The sequence below is a fragment of the Mustela nivalis genome, assembly GCF_964662115.1.
Source record: "Mustela nivalis genome assembly, chromosome: 12".
Classification (NCBI taxonomy): Eukaryota; Metazoa; Chordata; class Mammalia; order Carnivora; family Mustelidae; genus Mustela; species Mustela nivalis.
This window is the reverse complement of record NC_139031.1, coordinates 98,618,109-98,638,824: the sequence shown is the minus strand read 5'-3', so window position 1 is coordinate 98,638,824 and position 20,716 is coordinate 98,618,109. Positions and strand designations below refer to the sequence as shown.

The 20,716-nt window shown below is 42.7% G+C and overlaps 1 protein-coding gene across 1 annotated transcript in view; it reads left to right on the top strand.

Annotated features, from left to right (window-relative positions):
- VOPP1 (VOPP1 WW domain binding protein) overlaps nucleotides 1-20,716 on the top strand; it is a 110,514-nt gene that overhangs the window by 81,033 nt on the left and 8,765 nt on the right. Inside the window, exon 4 of the mRNA XM_082691744.1 lies at nucleotides 612-748. Coding sequence (XP_082547870.1) covers nucleotides 612-748 — 137 coding nt within the window. The remainder of the gene's footprint in view (nucleotides 1-611; nucleotides 749-20,716) is intronic.

The following is a 20,716-nucleotide window of genomic DNA, read 5'->3' as shown; positions in this document are numbered from 1 at the left end:
AGATTTCTCATCTGCAGCTGTTTTATTGACTGCATTTTCTCTGGTCCTGTAGGTTTTCTGTAATTAAGGTGTGCTCTAGGAAGGCCACCATTTAAAATTTGACTATTCATGTAATAATAGAGAGAAAACTGCTAGGAAGGACAAATGTGCTTATCCTTGTTGCTTTCCCCGTGAAGAAGGGAAAGTAGGGGATATGGACAGCGAGGAGAGCTGGATCAGCCGTGGCTTGCATTCAGACAAGATTTAGGAGCCATCTCCAGTTTTGACTGAAAGGACTGAGCTGGGGTCAGAGCCATGGACAGAAAGTGATCGATCAAGTCTTTGAGGGCAGCTAACCAGCTGTAGCATTTTGAGATGGAAAGCTCACTTAGCCTCTCCGTGTGAGCGAGCTCTGCTCAAGGGCATCCCAGGAGCCCTCCCAGGTGCCACCCACTAAAGAAGGTCCTGGTGGAAACGTCAGGGGAAGGCCGGCCTGAGGAGCCAGATGCTGGGCCCCAAGGATCCCTTCACTCTCGAGTCCCTGTTCCCGGCTCTCCGAGTCCTAGGGCCTGGAGCCTGGGCCAAGTCATGGTGGGCCGCGAGCAGCCCCTCCCTGCTGTGCTCTCCCTTAGGTTCCTTCTGATGATGGGCGTGCTCTTTTGCTGCGGAGCCGGCTTCTTCATCCGGAGACGCATGTACCCGCCGCCGCTGATCGAGGAGCCTGCGTTCAACGTGTCCTACACCCGGCAGCCCCCGAACCCTGCGCCAGGTCAGCCCAGCCCTCTGTCCTCGTCTCTCCTTTCTGTTCTGTTTGTCTCCCCTGCAAGCGTCCGGAAGGGTCCCTGCTACCACGTGGGCTGGAAGCAAAAATTCAGGCCCCGTGTATTCATTTCAGTTCTGCTGATCAGCCTCACTGTGTGTCTGTGCTGATAAAGCTGCGGTGTCTGTTGGATTGTACCTTTGTCACCTCGCGTTCTCACCCAAATCGTGGCGCACCTTTTATGTGTACATGTGTGGTTCCTATATGCACCCTGTTGGCTGTTTTCCCTTAAAATTTCATGTCTCAGTTTCTGTGTACAAACAAGAGTGTCCTTGCCATTCCTTATGCACTGGGACTAGATACTGATTTTGCCACTAAGTGGTGATTTGCTTAGATATTCTGTCATTGCTGATCATTTGTTTCTCTTGCTTGGTTGTTTATTCATTCATTCAACAATAATTTATGCAATCTACTAGTATTTGGAATGCCTCAGAATAGTGCTACTACAGAAAATAGTGCTGCTGTACCAGTTCCATTTGGCCTCATTAGGCAGCGTTACCCAAAGTGATGCCATAGAGTCAAAAAAAATTAGTGGTCTCTTCATTTTTACAAAATTGCTTTAACTATCTAAAACCCTCAGGTACTGTGTTGGGTGAACTCAAGCTTCCCTGGGGACACACGCTGGTTCCCTATTTTTGACATGATGTGTGAGATGTTTCCCTCCCCTTTGAGGGAGCCTTCTGAGGAGGAGGGGTAGAGGATGGGCTCGGCATTGCCCGTTAGACTTTCTGTCTTTTGGCCACTGTACGTGAGGCCAGGTGGCGGGCATCTCCGGTGCATACCGCGAGTGGACAGAACTCTAGGAGCAGTTCCTGCCGTGGTTTTTACGTCTAGAGATGCACTGTACATTCATTGTGGGGCTTATAGTTGACAGCCCTGGTAACCTAAATGTTGTGGGGAGGGTAGATCTTACCTTCAGTGTTCTTACCCTCATAATCATAAATTGAGAGGTAATGTGTAGATTTATGACTTATATTGCAGTGATGACTCCACAGTGTATGTTTATCTCCAGACTCACCAGGTTGTAGATGTTAGCAGTGGTTTAGCTTTTTGTATATCAGGCATGATTTTATAAAGTTGTCTAAAACCAAAAAGAATTAGGGGAATTTAGTATAAAAAGTTTTTTCTCTGTTGTTCTCACGATGCAAAGGGAGTGAGGATGGACATCTGTTGATTTGTTTTTTTACACCAGATACTCACCAGCTTTTTTTTTTTTTTAAAGAATTGTCTTTATTATTTTTTTAAATGTTACTAAAAGATCTGAATATGGATTTCCCGTAACAGTTCAGAAGTTGCTATACTTTAAATTTTCAGTCGGGGTAGCATGACTTTTCACGTGCAGGTGGATTTTTAATCTTTCCTATTTGGGAATATTTGAATAGCTTCAAATTTACTCTCTAGCATAGCGTGAGGTGCAAATTTTCAGATAAATTTGGGGAGGGTGCAAAATTAGATTTCATCTGGATTAACCTGAGTTAGTCCTTTGATTTTTGTTTTTTCTTTTCTAAGAAAGAAACAGTAGATCAGAGAAATGGGTCAAAGACTTCAAAATTTCCTCTGGTTTTTTTCCCCCCTGTTAGCACTATGTCAATTCATAGTACAGGGAAAAGCAGTCCATGTCCCACATGGCCACAGATGCAAGACACCACATGTCCTTTGCCATGGTGCTGTCAGGTCTGTCATCCCTTTATGGTCAGGGTGAATGCTGAGAGCAGGAGGAGTTCCAGTGCTGGCCGCATAAGACCCCTTGAATGTCTGTGGTGTCTCGGTATTTCCAAATGAGGTCGCTGTGTGTCCCCCATGTACCATCTTTCCTCATTCTGCCTCTTTCCTGCATCTCAGTGCAACTCCGCTGGTCCTCAGCCCCCTTATCAACCACACCCAATAAACAGGTATCAGACCCTCCCCGGTCTTATCTCAGACTCTTACCCCTGAGCAATGGCTGCTGAAAGTTTCACAGTCACTGGTGTCTTCCAGCTCTTTGTCTACCGCAGTGCCACTGGAAAGGTCTTTATAAAAAAATTAAAAAGCACACAGGTCATGTTATTCTTATGCTTTAAGGTTCTCCGCCAGCTCACTTTGTTCCCCGCAAGTCCGCACTTCTTAGCCAAGGACTCAGAAACCTTTACAGCCTCATGCTTCCACCCATGGCCTTACTTCTGCTCAGTGGCCTGTGTGAACCACCTGCGCTCTCTACCTGGAAAATGCCCCCTTGGTGAACTTGTCCCAGACTTCATTGCCCTTCTCTCCTGGGTGCTTTGCCAGGTGCTTTAATAGCACTGATTGGGGTGAGTTTTAATCCCTTTTGTCTACTTTGGCCCTCCCACGAGCCCTGCATCAGTAGGATTTACATCTCAGGCACCAGGCCGACTCCTTTCTGCCAGCTGAGGGAAGCGGCCAGCCTGGGATGGGGGTTTACGGTGGCCACACTCGGAGCCAGGAGCCCTGGCCGGCTTGAACTGCTCACTCAGCCTGAGTGTGCTGCAGCAGGTTCGCGGGACATGGTGCAGCCTGGGTTCCAGCCATCACTCACCCACGGGTGCATTGTGTAGTTTGCCCAGCTGGGAGTGAAAGCCTGTGCGATTGTACAGATGACTATAGAGTCACCACCCGTAGTGAGGGCTGTGGAGGAGAACTTAAGGATGCAGGGAGAAGCCGTGTATGTGGGAGGCTGCTGCCACACCGGGAGATGGGAATGCCTGTTTAAGTGGGGGTGAGCAGGGAAGGAGTGAGGGTCCAGGAGGTGGTCAGATAGGCTCCTGGGGTCTTCCTTCCCCTCCAGCCTTTAACACGCCCAGAGCTCTAAACACCTGTTGTCCGTCCCGGGACCATGACATCCACTGAGGACACTACTGAAGGCAGCGTAAATGTAGGAATCTGAGGCAGAAGAGTCCCCAGTAAAAAAATGTCCCTTTGTAGACGGCAAAGAAAGCCCAGAAACACCAGGGAGCGGCTCTTGGTGGGGATGAAGCAGAGCCTCTCCAGCATCTCAGGGAGTTTGGTTGAGCCCATTCCCCTGTGGTCAGAGGCATTCAGAGTAGTGGGAGCCATTCCATGCCCTCCAGGCCCCCTCCTGATGCATTTCCATGGGAGCTGCGTGCCAGAGCCTCTCACACCTGCCCCCTCTGCCCGGCAGGGAGTCCTTGCCGTCTTTCTTCTGTTTGTTCACCTCATATGGGCCTGTAGCCCGATTCAGCCATCAGTCCCAAAATACACCGTAGTATCACATGAGGGCAGGCTGGCTTTGTGCCACGGGCGTGCGCAGTTTCCATAATTTCACGACCAGATCAAGGTCTGTGCCATTTGTTCACAGTGCTGAGCTTGGAAGCAGTGTAAGTGCTTTGATTTGATTCTTTAGAACTAGTCATAAAAAAAATGGGGCCTGTTGGCTTTTTAGCGATTCCAGGTACATACCCATCTCACGCTGTCGGTGGGTTTCATCCCCTCCGCGGCAGTTTCTTGAGATCCTGTAATGCTCAGGGCACTGTGTCCCTGGGGGTGTGCAGTGGGAGAGGAAGGCCGTGCCGAGCTCAGCCGTCTAGCAAGAGAAACGCAGTGCGCTAACTAAACAGTAGGCTTCCAGGATAAATGTTACGCCTAGGAATAGACCGTTCCTTGCTCAGGAACGCAGCATGTTCATGAGACACAAGACAGGGTTCATGGATCTGCTGGGGGGGCTCCTGTTCTCTTTTGCTTGGGGGAGGGGAAGTAGATTCTGGCGAGCTTTGCTTATTTGTGAGGAAGAAGAAGCAGAAGATTTTAGAGAACCCATACTTGTGCACAGGATGGGGGGAGAGTCGAGGCCCATGTCCTGGTATGCAGAGTGGCACATAGTGGCGTTCCAGCCGGGACCAGCATCCCAGCACAGCCTGGCCGAGTGAGGAAAAGCAGATCTACGCATTGCAGAGATCGCTCCTAACTGGGGCAAGGGGAAGGCTGTGACAGCATCGTGGTTTTAGGGGGCTCTTGGAGCAAGACCTGGGGGGAGAGGCTGACAAACCAGGTGTGCAGCTGAAGTTTGGAGGTGGGCTCCGACAGAAGCAGAGGCTGAAGCCCAAGGCTTTAGCTCATTTGGGCCTCAAGCTAGGTGGAGGGTATTGATGTTTGGGGAACAAAAAGAGGCAGCTGGATGGGGTTTAGGAGGCCTGAGGTCTATGAGATCACAGTGGGCCACTTTTTTGAGCCTAGGCACTTCAGCTGCAAAATGGAATCATATGAAGAAAAACAGTCCTTGTTTCAGTTTAGTCTTTAAATACGGAGGTAGCCAAAATGTCATTGGAGAAAGTCAGAGCTCCCTAAATGCTGTAGGCCCTCCCCCCGCAAAATCTTTCCACATCATGCTGCTGGCAGCATGTGGGTATGCCCTCCTGGGTAGAGAGGAAGGATAGACTTCCTTCTTTCATTCAGAAAGTGCGAGCTAACTGGCAGCAGCCGCTGTGTTCACACAGGAGCAGAGGTAGGACCAAGGTGTCCTCACTGCTGCCCTTGAAGAACTTGTAGAAAGAGGGGTTTGGGGGGTATGTCTGATAGTTTAATCACCCTTCATATCGGAGCCGTGTCTGATAGTTTAATCACCCTTCACATCGGAGCCGAAACGCAAACAGAGCTGCTCGAGCTCTGGGGACAGCCTGGTGTTTTGGAGCAGGTGGGGTAAGGATAATTCTACTTCAGGCTGATGGTGCTTCAGGAATGTGGAGACGGAGACCAGACAGCCTGTTGCCGTCCCTAACCCCTGTAGCTCTGAGGGTTACATTATGTGTTTACTGAAGAAACTGGGTGAAGAGCCGCCTAGGGTGAGCAGCTGCCCTGGGCCTGGAAAGCCTGTGCTTCCCTGGGAGTCTCCTCCCTGCCGCTCCGCTGTGCTGCTCTGGAGCACCCCCTTCAGGAGGAAATTATATCAGAACTTACGGTTTGGATGAAAGAAAGTTACTGGAAATATTTAAGTTATTTATTTAAAAGTCACAAATGCCAGTGTCCTAATACACTTTCATAGCTACCAGAATACTCCTTACCACTTCCTCCCTGAGGGCAGAAGGTGCCTGGTTGACCAGATAATTCGGGTGAGTGAGGAGGTCTGGTTTCAAGGGCTGTTTCATCTACTGAAGCCCAAGAATTATAGCCTCACATCAGGGAGTTCCTTCTTGCTAACCAGAAATATTTTTCCAGAAAGTTCCATGTGTCTGTTTGTCTGATTTTCTGCTTGTGTGTCTTCTCTTTCTGTCATTCTTATTCTGGTAATTCTTTCTAACTTTGATGCCACCCTTTCCTTTTCTAGGACAACTCAATTGCTATTTTGTATGATTTGCACTACTTAGTTCATATAAAATAGATGTATCTAGATGTCATACCATATAAAAGTGGGAGTTATAATTTTTTCCTTCCATTTGAAAATATGAGGGTTTTTTCTTCACCTAAAAACATTTAATATCCTTAGCTGCTAGAAATAGGTAACATTTCACACAGAGTGCAATTCAAAAGGAAAGGCATTTTTTTTAGCCTGCCCTGTTGGTAGGCAGTTTATTGTTACTTTAATTACAACAGTGTTCCCGTCTATAATCTTTGATCATCGGGGACAGAAACTTCTAGCACATTTAAGTCTTCAGCTTATTATTCTCTGCTCTGCCAATGACAGAGAAAAGAGTTGTGAGTTTGATCCCCTTTCCTGCCCAGTGCACATTCTTAAAAACCACTCATACTTGAGGGAAGATGACACAAGTCTGAAATGTGTTCCTTATGTGGTTCCTAAGGGCAAAGCTGGTCAGACAGACTGTTCCCACCCACTTCATGTGCATCAAAGGTCCTTAGGTTACCTTTCAAGTCTGTTGCTTCATCTGTCCAGACTGCCTCCCAAGCCTGTCATCATGAACTTTTTTCCCTAAGTGTATTTGAAAGGGCTATTATTAGTCCTTTCAGAGAGGAAGTAAGGACAGATTTGGGCTCCTTGTTGCAGAGAGGTCCCCAAATGCTGTCTCGTACACACACAGTCTCCTTCTGTCACTTGTCAGTGTGTTTTAAGCGCACGCACTGTGCGTTAAGTGCTTGCTTAACCTCAGTGCATACAGTGGAGATTAAACAGATGGCCCCTGGCTCTGGGCTCTTCAGGAAGGACAGTGAAGCAGAGTGACAGCAGTAGTAACCCCTGACCGCTGATCTAATAGAAAAATGTAGAGGCTGTAGATCCTGAAGTTAAAAATTTAAAAATTTGAAATTCTTTTCTCTTATCCTATATATTTGGGTTGCATGTGGAACTTCAGCAAAAACACAACATGCATTTTCTACTTGATCTGCCTTTTACTTTTTCAGTGTCCTCTAATACATTTCATCTTTTTTAGAAGACTTTTAATGTCTTGGGGAGATAATTTAAAATGTTTTCTGTCTGCTGTTTGTTGTGTATTAATATTTAACACTTATGAAATACAAATCAATATCACGATGTACACCTGTGGCTAAAATTAACTCAGGAAACAACAGATGTTGGCAAGGATGTGGAGGAAGGGGAATTCTCCTACACTGTTGGTGGGAGTGCAAACTCATGTAGCCATTCTGGAAAACAGAATGGAGGTTCTAAAAAGTTATAAGTAGAGCTACCCTATAACCCAACAATTCCACTACTAGGTATTTACCCAAAGGATACAGAAATACTGATATGAAAGGGCACATGCACCCCAATGTTTATAGCAGCATTATCAACAATAGGCAAACTATGGAGAGAGGCCAGATGTCCATCAGCTGATGAATGGATGAAAAAGGTGTGGTATAAATAGACAGCGGAATATTACTGAACCGTCAAAGGAATACCGTCTTGCCATTTGCAACATGAATGAAGTTAGAGTGTATTACGGTAAGTGAAAGAAGTCAGAGAAAGACAAATACCATATGATTTCACTCAGTTGTAGAATTTAAGAAACAAAATAGATGCATATATGCAAAGGGGGAAAAAAAGAGAGAGAGGGAAGCAAACCATAAAAGACTTGCTCTGACTGGAGGGAGGGGGTGGGGGTTGGGCTACATGGCGATAGGTACTTAGGAAGGTGTTTGTTGTAATGGGACTGAGAGTTATACATAAGTGATGAATCACTGAATTCTACTCCTGAAACCAATGTTACACTACATGTTAACTAACTAGAATTTAAATCAGAATTTGAAGGAAAAGATACTTTAACCCTTACGTTCCTGTGAAGGAAAACTGTCTAGTAGAAAACTAGGTTGGCTGCTCCTTTGAGACCCATGAAGGTAATTATTGTTACTGAAAACAAGGCGAGCTTAGCAGTGGGCATGTAACCAACCAGGAATATTTTATTAGTTCCTTTTGGTTTATCATAGGCACACGACAGAAAAATATAGAAAGTAACAAGTCACAGTATCCTACTGGTCATCAGGTTCAAGCCCACCTTCCCACCCATGTATTCTGCTCCATACCCCCAAATTGGCCTCCTCTCTGTCACCAGAGCTTCAGTGAAAGAAAGCCAGCTCTGACATTATCTTTGTCATCTTTGGGCACCTCTGCCCAAGGCATTTTTCTTCATGAAGCTTCTACAAACTGGAGAAGCACGTGATGGGCTGGAAAGAGGAAAGAACATGTTTGTCCACAGCTTCAGTTAAAGACTGGTAGAGGGCTGGAAGGAAGTCCGTAATGCTAATTTTCCACAAAAGAAACTCCAGTATCCAGTTTGACAGTGTATTACGCATCTTTATAGTATCTGCTCTTGTAATTAAAAGTAACATGTTGGGGCACCTGGGTGGCTCAATCAATCAAGCATCCGACTCTTGATTTTGGCTCAGGTCATGATCTTGGGGTTGTGAGGTCATGCCCCATGTTGGGCTCTGCTCTGGGTGTGGAGCCTGCTTAAGATTCTCTCTCTCTGGGGATGCCTGGGTGGCTCAGTTGGTTAAGCAGCTGCCTTCGGCTCAGGTCATGATCTCGGCGTCCTGGGATCGAGTCCCACATCGGGCTCCTTGCTTGGCAGGGAGCCTGCTTCTCCCTCTGTCTCTGCCTGCCATTCTGTCTGCCTGTGCTTGCTCTCTCTCCCTCTCTCTCTGACAAATAAATAAATAAAATCTTTAAAAAAAAAAAAAAAAAGATTCTCTCTCTCCATCTCCCTTTGCCTCTCCCCCCTAAAAAAAGTAACATGTCTGCATTCTAAATCAGCATCAAAAATAGTAATAAACATTTTTTAAGGCAAGAAAGCAGACTAGGTGAGAAACATTGAGGAAACATAAAAGCAAAATAAGACAGTCGAAGACTACCTACAATATATATTACAGTGACTCTAAATGTGTTAAAATTTCATCAAGTTGTGTTAAAAATCCAATGATATACTGCTTTAGAGAGAGACTGCTGAAGGATGTAACAGAAAAGTAATAGGAGTGCATGAGTTCAGCAGAGATTGATCCAAGGTGATCTGATAGCTACTGGGAGAAGGTGCAGCGAGAATCACAGGTGGAGCTGGCTGTCGCCATCTCAGTAGGAGGCAGTGGTAGTCTGGGCCAGGGTGACAGCAGGGAGGTCGGTGGCAATGGGGCAGGTGTGTGGTCCATCTGGGCTCTGAGTTGGCAGGACTTGTAGAAGAGTTCCAGTGAACAGAGGGACCTAACCTCTTTACACTCAGGTTTCTCTTCTAAGAGAGGAGGGAGGTAATGTTATGAAGATGACACTTGTAAAGTGTCTGGTTCTTGCACCTCGAAATTTGAGCTGGAAACCATTAAGTGCATCCCTGGGAGCTTGTTAGAAGTGCAGACCCTCTTGCTGCACCCCAGAGATGCTCTGTGGACAGCTGCATTTTAACAAGACCCCAGGTGATCTGGAACAGCAGGCACACAGAGGAGACTAGATGTTTGATAAGAAGCAAAACAATGGGGAGTGGGCATTAGTAGTAATAACTATATCTCCTATAAGCTAAACAGTAAAGCCTGTGAACCTTTGAGGGCCTCAGAACTGGAGTAGAATTCAGACCTTAATCTCTGTTGGGATGTGATCACTGCCACTCTTTTTCTGCCTTGTGCTCTAGGTTTGCTTCTTGGAATACCAGTGTATTCTCAGAACAATTCGTTTGGCTTCTGTTGTAAAAAAAATCCATCAGTAGTGAGTAAAACTTGTCCTCACTCAACTTCTGATTTATTCAGCCAGGAAAGAAAAAGTGAAAACTTTTGGTGGAAGGGTTTTGTTTCCTACTTACTCGGCTCTACCTGGCTCACAAAACTTGTGGCTGCCTTTTCTTGGGGGACATTGGGGCCCCAGTGTTCACATGTGTCTCAGCTATATTTCATCTCTATAAACCCTGGCAGGTCTTCATGAAAGTATTAGGTTCCTACTACAGATGTTCTTTTTAACTCTTCCTCCACAGTCCTCCCAAAGAAGCAGTAGAAAAAGGCCCTTCTTTTTGTGATGGGTAATAAATGCAGGCAGGAATATACAAAGTCATTTCTGCCCTGGTTCTCTTTTTTTCAGCTTATTAGTATTACCAGCCTTTTATTTACCCTTCAATAAATAACCCATGATTTCCTGAATATATACACATATTTTTTAAAAAGTCTTTTTAATGCTGGTAAAAATAATTATCTATTGTGAAGATATGACTTGAATCATGTATTAAGTAAATTCAAGTGTATAAAATGAAAACTTAGAAATGAGAGGAAAGAATGCTGTGAACTGTAGGAGTGCCCGTGCACTACTCTGAATCTGACCAAAGTATAAAAATTACTGGCACATTTAAAAGAATTTATCAAGTTGTGCACTACCAAGAAAATCTAAATCTAAATCAGTCTAAAAAGGCAAAAGTCAGATACCTCAGGGTCTGGGCTAGGGTGATCTCAGTTTCATTTCTAACTTCATGCCTCTCTAGCAGATCTTGGGAATGTGACTCCATTTTCCTAAGCTCCAAGCTCCTGAGCTGTGAGGCTGAGGTCCTAAGAGACTTTCTTAGGGTCATTGCATATGAGATGATGGTCCATACACAGTGTGGAGCCCCAGGCCCGAGGCAACACTCCATAAGTGGCAGTAATCACTACTAGTAGTGGTTCTGAACTTGCAGTTTCAAGGAATCTGTAAATGAGCAAATAAGTAATCTGCTCCCACTTGGAAATAAAAGAATCCTCCCTAAATCATCTGTTGATCCAGTGAAGGATAGGAGTGAGGGAGGATCCTAAGGGTCTGGGACTTACCCCACCTCGCCCCGAGCCTGCCCACCCAGTCTTCCCAGCTGAGCAAATGGCAGCTCTGTTCTTCCAGCTGCTCCGGCCTAAAGCAGTCTTGACATTTTCTCCCACCCTCACCCCTACTACTGCCCACCTCTGATACACCTTCTCACCGGAGCCTCCTAACTAGTCGTCTTGCTTCCCGCTTCCCACTTCCCTGGCTTTGGTCTGTTTCCAACAAAGCAGACCCTAGAGCAAGGCCGGCACTCCCTAAGTAGAAGACTTACAATTTCTTGAGGCCACATACCCTGCTCACAGTCAGAAGTCCTTACATTGGCCTGCAAGGCCCCTGCCTGCCTCGTACATCTCCCTTCCTGCTGCTCTCCTGCTCCCACTCACCGCTCCTGCTGCGGTCCTCCCGGCTCATTCCACTCCCACTGCACACGGGCCTCCTGCTTTCCTCAGACCTTCCAGGCTGCTATGTTGGTGTTCTTTGCACTGTCATTCCTTTTGCCTGAAAGGCTCGTTCTCCATCTAAACCCTCCCTACCATATACACATGGTGCGCTTCTCCATTACCTTGCCCCATACGCTCATGGTGGATTTCTTCATTTCTTTTTTTTTCTTTTTAAGACTTTATTTATTTATTTGAGAGACAGAGATAGCGACAGAGAGCACAAGCAAGGAGGAGGGGGAGGAGCAGGCTCCCCGCTGAGCAGGGAGCCAGATGCAGGGCTTGATCCAGGATCACAACCCCAGCTGAAGGCAGAGGCTTAACCGACTGAGCCACCCAGGTGCCCTGATTTCTTCATTTCTTTTATGTCTTTCACCTTCTCGTGAGACCCTCCGTGTGTACACAGTGGAAAATTGCATTCCCTTTCCTCCTCCCTCGTTTGCTTTTTTCTAACACCCCTGCTTTATTTTCATTTTTAACACTTAATATCAATTAATGTGCTATATTTGTTCTTTATCTTATTGTCCTCTTAGCTGTAAGCATCATAAAGACTGAGATTTCGTTTTTGCCATTGCTGTGTTTTAAGTGCCAGGAATGGTGTGGCAAGTAGCAGGGATTCAGTATTTGTTGAAGACACAAGTGAATGTGGGAATCAGCATGAATGTTAATATAAAAAATGTAAGAAATTGACTTCTAGAGGTGTTCTCATAGCTTTATTCTTTCTTGAAAGTTTAAAATATGAAAGCAAATGACCTCTCCTTAAAAGAGGTTCCAAAACTAATAAACTCACAGAAAGCATAAGAAGCAAATAATAAAAATATAAATTAATTGCATAAAGCAGAAGAATAGATTTGCAAATTTAGAAGTTAGTACAAAAGCAATAAAAGTAAATGTCATTGCAAGTCCTACCCTTGATGTATCTAATCAGTAAAACAGGGAAAAATAAAATCAAAGGTACAGAGAAGATTAAACATTATAAGGAAGTATTCATGAAATGGAAAGCTGGGCAAAAGATAGAAAAGTAGACATTATCAAAGATGCATCAGAACATTGAAAATTTCAGTAGACCAAGCAAGAGTTTGAAGAACTTTTCAAAGAATTAACTTCTAGAATGGCTCTAAATTCATATGGTATCTTCAGAACTTTTAAGAATCAGTGCATTTTAACAGTGTATGAATTACTACTAGGTATAAAAAATTATGGGAAAAAATATAGAAATCTACATAATTTGTTTTATAAAGCCGGTATAACTTGGAAACAACAGAATTACCTTATACTGAATTGTGTTTAATGAGCATAAATATGAAAGTCCTAGAACACTGAATTACACAGTCTGTCAAAGAAGTAAACCACCATAACCAAGCATTGATCTTTTGTAAGAGAGCAAGGATAGTCTAATGTTAGGCAAGCTATTAACATTCTAAGTTAGATCAAAAAGCAATGATTGGCAGAGAATTCTTGGAAAAAGTAGGATAGGAAACACCAGGAATTTCTCTCCTCACCTAGGCAAAAATTGCATTGACAGAAACTGTCCTGATGTAACTCACAAGAAGACCCTTGAACAATACATGTTTGAACTGTGCAGGGTTGTTTTGTTTTTGTTTTTGTTTTCAATTAATATAGTACAGTTCTGTAAATGTATTTTCTCTTCCTTACAGTATTCTTTTCTTTTTTTTTTTTTAAGATTTTATTTATTCATTTGACAGAGAGAGATCACAAGTAGGCAGAGAGGCAGACAGAGAGAGAGGGGAGGGAGCAGGCTCCCTGCAGAGCAGAGAGCCCGATGCGAGACTCGATCCCAGGACCCAGAGATCATGACCCGAGCCGAAGGCAGCGGCTTAACCCACTGAGCCACCCAGGTGCCCCACCTTACAGTATTCTTAATAACATTTTCTGTAGCTTAGTTTATTGTAAGAATACCATATGTAATACATATAACATACAAAACATGTATTAATTAGCTATGTTATCAGTAAGGTTTCCAGTTGGCAGTTGGCTATTATTACTAGTTAAGTTGCAAGAATCAAAAGTTATATGTGGATTTTAACTGTATAGGTGGCAAGTGCACCTCACTGTAGTGTGGTTCAAGGGTCAATTTTTTTTAAAGATTTTATTTATTTATTTGACAGACAGAGATCACAAGTAGGCAAAGAGAGAGGAGGAAGCAGGCTCCCCGCTGAGCAGAGAGCCCGATGCGAGGCTTGATCCCAGGACCCTGGGATCACAACCTGAGCTGAAGGCAGAGGCTTTAATCCACTGAGCCAGCCAGGCGCCCCTCAAGGGTCAATTTTTAAGTCTTTTGAAAGCTTATAACTTTCAGGGAATACTTGGAGGGCAAATAGCAGTTAATTTGGTCAATTTCAGCTCTTAGCACACGAGCAGCTACCCATCCTCAACAGAGGCCACTTGATAGGCAGCTGAGCACATATTCCTTGAGGAGCTTGTGCATAGCATGCAGAGTAGGGTGGGCACAAAGGACCCTGCCCTCCAAATATGGAGGCTCTGCACTCTGATAGCTATTTGTTACTACTGGTTAAAGAGGCAGGCAGCCACTGCTGCTTCGATTGCAGGCCCTTTCTCCTCCGGCAGAAGTGACCTTTGGGGAATTTAAATGGCCAGTGCCCTTCTCCCTGTCCCTTCATTTCCCGCTTTTTCTCCTTTTAGAGCCAGACATTAAAGAATAGGATGTTCAAAAAACAAGTGCATATACAAAAAATTAGAATATGATTGCACATCCCAGGGAAAAGACTATAAGTTTATATCTCAGGCTGATTCTCAGCACAGAGACAACCTACAACAATTAATTTTTTTAAAAAAAAGTAGCAAAAAACAGCAAACTCTAGGGAAAGAGGAGAATGTGACTTCTAGAGTCATCACATTATTAGATTCAAATGTCCAGAGTTCAACAACAACAAAAAAAATCACAAGTCATATAAAGAAGTAAGAAAATATGGCCCATTCAGAGAAAAAATTAAATCAACAGACTGTTCGTGAAAAAGACATAATGCCACATCTGCTAGACAGATACTCACAGAACTACAGGAATATGTAGAGAAGATTTTAAAAAATGGTGTATTAACAAATGGAAATATCATTAAAGAGATAATCTAAAAAGATTCCAAAAGAAATCCTGGAACTAAAAAGTACAATAAGTGAAATGAAAAATTCACCACATGGATTCAAAGGCAGATCTGAAGAAGCAGAAGAAAGAATCAGCAAACTAAAGACAAGATAAGAGAACTGATCAAGTCTGAGGAACACAAAAAAGACTGAAGGAAAGTGAACAGAGCCTAAGGGGCAGCATCAAGCAGACCAACATTTGCATCGTGGAAGTGTCAGAAGGAGAAGAGGGAGAAAAGGGACACAGAGAATATTTGAGGAAATAATGGTTGAAAACATACAAAATTTGATGAAAGACATGAATATAAACATCCAAAAAGCTCAATTCCAACCAAGAGGAACTCAAAGAGCCACATTTTAGTTGATCTTTAAAAGCAAGAGACCAAGAGAGAATCTTAAAAACAGCAGGGATCCTCAGTAAGAACACAAGCAGATTTCTCTTCAGAAACTATTGGAGGCCAGAAAGACAGTGGGCTGGTATATTCAAAGTGCTAAAATGAAAAAATCTGTCAACCAAGAATACTATATCTATGCAAAATTTGCCTTCGGAAGTGAGGAAGAAACTGAGACATTCCCAGATAAACAAATGCTGAAGAACTTTGCAACCAGTAGACTTGACACGCCAGAAATGCTCAAGGGAGTCTGGCAAGATGAGAAGAAAAGACACTAGACAGTAACTTGAAGTCATATGGAGAAACAAACATCTCAGTAAGGGAGATGCCTTGGCAATATAAAAAGTATTATTATAGGGACACCCAGGTGGCTCAGTTGGTTAAGCATCCAACTTCAGCTTAGATCATGATTCAGGGTCCTGAGGTTGAGCTCCATGTTGGGCTCTGTGCTCAGTGGGGAGTCTGCTTGAGGATTCTCTTTCCCCTTTGCCCTGTGCCCCTCCTCCTGCTTACACATGGGTACTCTTTCTTTCTCTTTCTTAGATAAATAAATCTTTTGAAGAAAGTGTTATTTTAGGGACACCTGGGTGGTTCAGTTGGTTAAGTGTCCCTTTGGCTCAGGTGTCATAATTTCAGAGTCCTGGGATTGAGTCCTGCATCAGGCTTCCTGTTCAATGAGGAGCCTGCTTCTCCCTCTTCCTCTGCCTGCTGCTCCTCCAGCTTGTGTGCTCTCTGTCAAAGAAATAAAATATTTAAAAAAAGAAAAAAAATCCCAACAAAGTAAAGCCCTGAACCTGGTGATTTCATTTCTCTTACTTTCCCCAAAATTGGAGAGGAAGTGACTCTTCATAAGTCATTCTATGAGGCCAACATCAATAACCCTGACAGCAAAGTCAGGCAATGACACTACAAGACAATTATAGGGGTCCATTGCCCTCAGTGAACATTGATGAAAAAACCCTCAACAAAATATTAGCAAACAGAATTCACGAGTATTTTTAAAGGATTATACACAATGACCAAATGGTATTTATTCCTGGATTGCAAAGATTTTTCAACAAATATAAATCAGTCAGGGTAATAAACCACATCAAAGAATGAAGAAGAGAAACCACATGAGCATCTCAGTTGATATAGAAAAAGCATTTGATGAAATTCAGCACCCTTTTATGATAACACACTCTCTCTCTCTCTCTCTCTCTCTCAGCGAGCTAGGAATAGGGGGTAACTAACTACCTCATCAAAATAATGAAACCAAGAGCTGGTTCTTTGAAAATATAAAATTGGTAAACCCTTAGCCAGATTCATCAAGAAAAAAAGAGAAAGGACCCAAATAAATAAAATCAGAAACAAAAGAGAAATAAAACCTGACATTACAGAAAAACAAAAGATTATAAGGGAATACTACAAAAATCATATGCCAACAAATTGGACAACCTGGAAGAAATGAATAAATTCCTAGAAACATATCATCTTTCAAAACTAAATCACAAAGAAATAGAAAATCTGAACAGACCAATTACTAGTAATGAATTTGAGTTGGTAATCAAAAAACTCCCAACAGACAAAAGTTCAGGACCAGATGGACTCACAGGTGAATTCTACCAAACATTTAAAGAAGAGTTAATACCTATTGTTCAACTATTCCAAAAAGTAGGAAACGTCGGAAAACTTCCAAATACATTCTATGGTCCAGCATTACCCTGATGCCAAAATCAGACAAAGATGAAAGAAAGTGAGGTAGAGGCGGGAGGGGAGGGAGAGGAAAAGAGAAGAGAGGAGAGGAAAAAGAAGGAAGGAAGGAAGGAAACTACAGATGATAAGATCTTATATGTAGAAAATTCTGAAGATTTGACCAAAAAAAAAACACACCACATTTTAGATATAATAAATTAATTCAGCAATGTATCAGGAAACAAGTCAACACAAAACCAGTTAAATTTCTATGCATGAGTGATGAACAGTCTGACAAGTTTAAAAAACAATTCCATTTACCCTAGCAGTACAATATAAAATAGTGATTTAATCAAGGAGGTGAAAGACTTGTACGATGGAAACTATAAACATTGCTGTAAGAGATTTTAAAAGATGTAAATAGGGGTGCCTGGGTGGCTCAGTGGGTTAAGACATTGCCTTCGGCTCTGGTCATGATGTCAGGGTCCTGGGATCGAGCCCTGCATCAGGCTGTTGCTCAGCAGGGAGCCTGCTTCCCCCTCTATGCCTACCTCTCTGCCTACTTGTGATCTCTCTCTCTCTCTCTCTGTCAAATAAATAAATAAAATATTAAAATAAAAGAAATTTTAAAAGATGTAAATAAATGGAAGTTGATCTCATATTCATGGATTGGAAGACTTAATACTGTTAAAATGTCAGTGTCAATACTACCCAAAGCATTCTACAGAGTCTACACAAACCCTATCAAGATCCCAATGGTGTTTTTTACAGAAATAGAAAAACCCATCCTAAAATTCATATGGAATCTCCAAGCACACTGATTAGCCAACCAACTTGAGAAAGTAGATAAAAATTGGAGGATTCACACTTCCTGATTTCAGAACTTACTAAATAGCTACCTTAATCAAAACAGTGTGGTATTGCCATAAAGACAGATAAGCAAACCAATGGAATAGAATAGAGAGCCGCATTATAAACCCATGCATATCTGATCAAATTACTTTTAGCTGGAGTGCCAAGGCCATTCAATGGGCAAAGGACAGTCTGGTCAACAAATTATGCTGGGGAAACTGGAAATCCCTATGCGAAAGAATGATACTGGGCCCTTACCTAACACTGTATATGAAAACTAACTTAAAATGGATTAAGGACTTGGGATTGCTGGCTGGCTCAGTTGGTAGAACGTGTGACTCTTGTTCTCAGGGTTGTAAGTTCAAGCACCACATTGGATGTAGAGATTACTTGAAAATACAATTGTTAAGGGACGCCTGGGTGGCTCAGTAGGACATCTAACTCTTGATCTCAGCTCAGGTCTTGATCTCAGGGTCATGAGTTCAAGCCCTATGTTGGGCTCCATGCAAGCTGTGGAGCCTACTTTTAAAAGAAAAGAAAAGAAAAGAAAATCTTAAAAAAATAAATGGGTCAAGGACCTAAATGTAAGACGTAAAACAAGAAAACTCTTAGAAGAAAACAAGGATGGGGCACCTGGGTGGCTCAGATGGTAGGGCGTATGCCTTCAGCTCAGCTCGTGTTTTCTGGGTCTGGGATGGAGCTCCACATCAGGCTCCCAGTTGGCTCAGCGGTGAGCTTGCTTCTCCCTCTCCCTCTGCCTCTCTTCCTCCTTGTGTGCTTTCTCTGTCTCTCTCAAATGAATAAATAAAATCTTCTAAAAAAAAAAAGAAGAAGAAGAAGAAGAAAACAAGGACAGAAGTATCACAGCAGTGGATTTGGTAATAATTTCTTGGATATGACACCAAAGGCCTGAATAATAAAAGAAAAAAAATAGGCAAGTTTGGCTTCATAAAGACTTAAATATTTTATGTATCAAAAGGCACGATCTATTGAGTAAAAAGGCTATACCTAAATAGAAAATATTTGCAAATCATATTTGATAAGCAATATTTAGAATATATGGAGAACTAAAACAAAACAAAAACAAAACATTCAAAAATAGGCAATGGATTTGAATAGACATTTCTCCAAAGAAGATACATGAATGGCCAACAAGTACATGAATACCTGCTCAACATCACTAACCATTAGGGAAATGCAAATCAAGATTACGAGATAACCACCTTATACCCGCTAAGATAGGTACTGTCAAAAAGCAGAAAACAACTGTTGGCAAGAATATGGAGAAATTGGAACCCTTCTGCACTGGTGGGAATGTGAAATAGTGCAGCCACTATGGAAACAGTGTGTCAATTCCTTAAAAACTAAAAATATTATTACCATCATACATGATCTGGCAATATACCCAGAAGAATTGAAAGAAGTTTCAGAGATGTACACCCAAGTTCACAGCAGCGTTATTCACAATTACTGAAACATAGAAGTAACACAAGTGTCCATTGACAGATGAATGGATAAGCAAAATGTGGCATGTACACACACGTACACAATCATACACAATATTTTATTATTAATCTGATATTAATTCAGAAAGGAAAGAATTACGATGTGCTACAACATTAGTGACCTCTGAAGATATTATCCTAAGTGAAATAAGTCAGTCACAAAAAGACAAATATTGTATGATTCTACTTATATGAGTCACTTAGAGTAGTCAGAATCATAAAGAGGGAAAGTATACTGGTGGTGGCCCAGGGCTAGGGAAAGGGATAATGGGGAGTTACTGTTTAATGGATAAAGAGTATCACTTTTGCAAGATGAAAAGAATTATGGGGACCTGTCATGGCGATGATTGCACAACAATGGGAGTATAATTACTACCACCGTATTATTAACTTAAAAATGGTCAAGGTGGTAAATTTTAGGTTATGTGTATTTTACCACAACAAAAAATGCAAAACAAAACAAAAAATGATCTCAGTAGATGCTGAAAAGGCTGTTGATAAAACTTGATAAAATTCAGTATAAATCTCTTCCCCAGGGCGCCTGGGTGGCTCAGTGGGTTAAGCCGCTGCCTTCGGCTCAGGTCATGATCTCAGGGTCCTGGGATCGAGTCCCGCATCGGGCTCTCTGGTCCTGGGATCGAGTCCCGCATCGGGCTCTCTGCTCAGCAGGGAGCCCGCTTCCTCCTCTCTCTCTCTGCCTGCCTCTCTGCCTACTTGTAATCTCTCTCTGTCAAATAAATAAATAAATCTTTAAAAAAAAAAAATAAAATAAATCTCTTCCCCAAACTGCTTCAAAACCATTAATGTATTGTAAATTAGTAATGTAACCAGTAATGTAAGGCTTTTTCTTAATATAATAAAGACTTAGCGTGTATGTTCCTTGAGGATTCCAGAAGGCAAGGACTTGATATATCCTAGTATTATTACCAGCTGTGCCTTTTGAATGGAAATGTTCAATAAGGATGAAGTAAATTTGTACTCTGGACCTGCTGCCAACATCATCTCCAGTGCAACAGTCAAAGTATCCCCATTAAAAAATGAGAATATTCAGTATCATCAACATTTAACATTGTTCTAGAACTTCTGGCTAAAGTACTAACATGAAAGATAATATTTAACCATTAGGAAGGAGAAATAAAACTGTTTCTCATTGTAAACAATATATCATTATATATCTAAAAAAAATCCTGGAGAATGAACTGGAAAATATTTTTTGTAGCTGAGACAATGAGCAATTTAGTAAAATGAATAGATACAATAGAAGAAGAAAGAAAGGGGCAAGTAATGAAGGCGGGGAGACTTGTCTACTGATGACAAAAATGTTCTCTGCAAGAATTAGCTCTGGTATTTTTGGTAGCAACTAATACCCCAATTTTTAAGAGTTACCTCTCATGATAAAAAGTCACAAAGAGGGAGGCCCCTGGTTTCACTCCATGGCTTGGTGGCCTGTGGGCTCTCAAGCTCCTTCCTTCCATCAGGCACACTGCACAGCCCAGCTGGCTCCTAGCTACGATGGACTCCTTGTTTCTTAGAGATCCAGTAATGTCTCCTGGAAGAAGACCCTCCTGGGCAAATTGTGGAGAATTCTTGGCCTTCAGCTTTTACATATACAACACAAGAATGAATGGTGCGCATCTCACAGGACTGAGGCAGGACTTGACCCCCGGCTTTCTTGCTCATTTTCTCGCTTTGTCAGAGTCAGGCCATCTGATGGCTCTCCCCAAACCCAGCCTGTGCTTACTTATCTTAGAGTTTTATTTTCCTTCATTTTAATCTCCATTTCCATT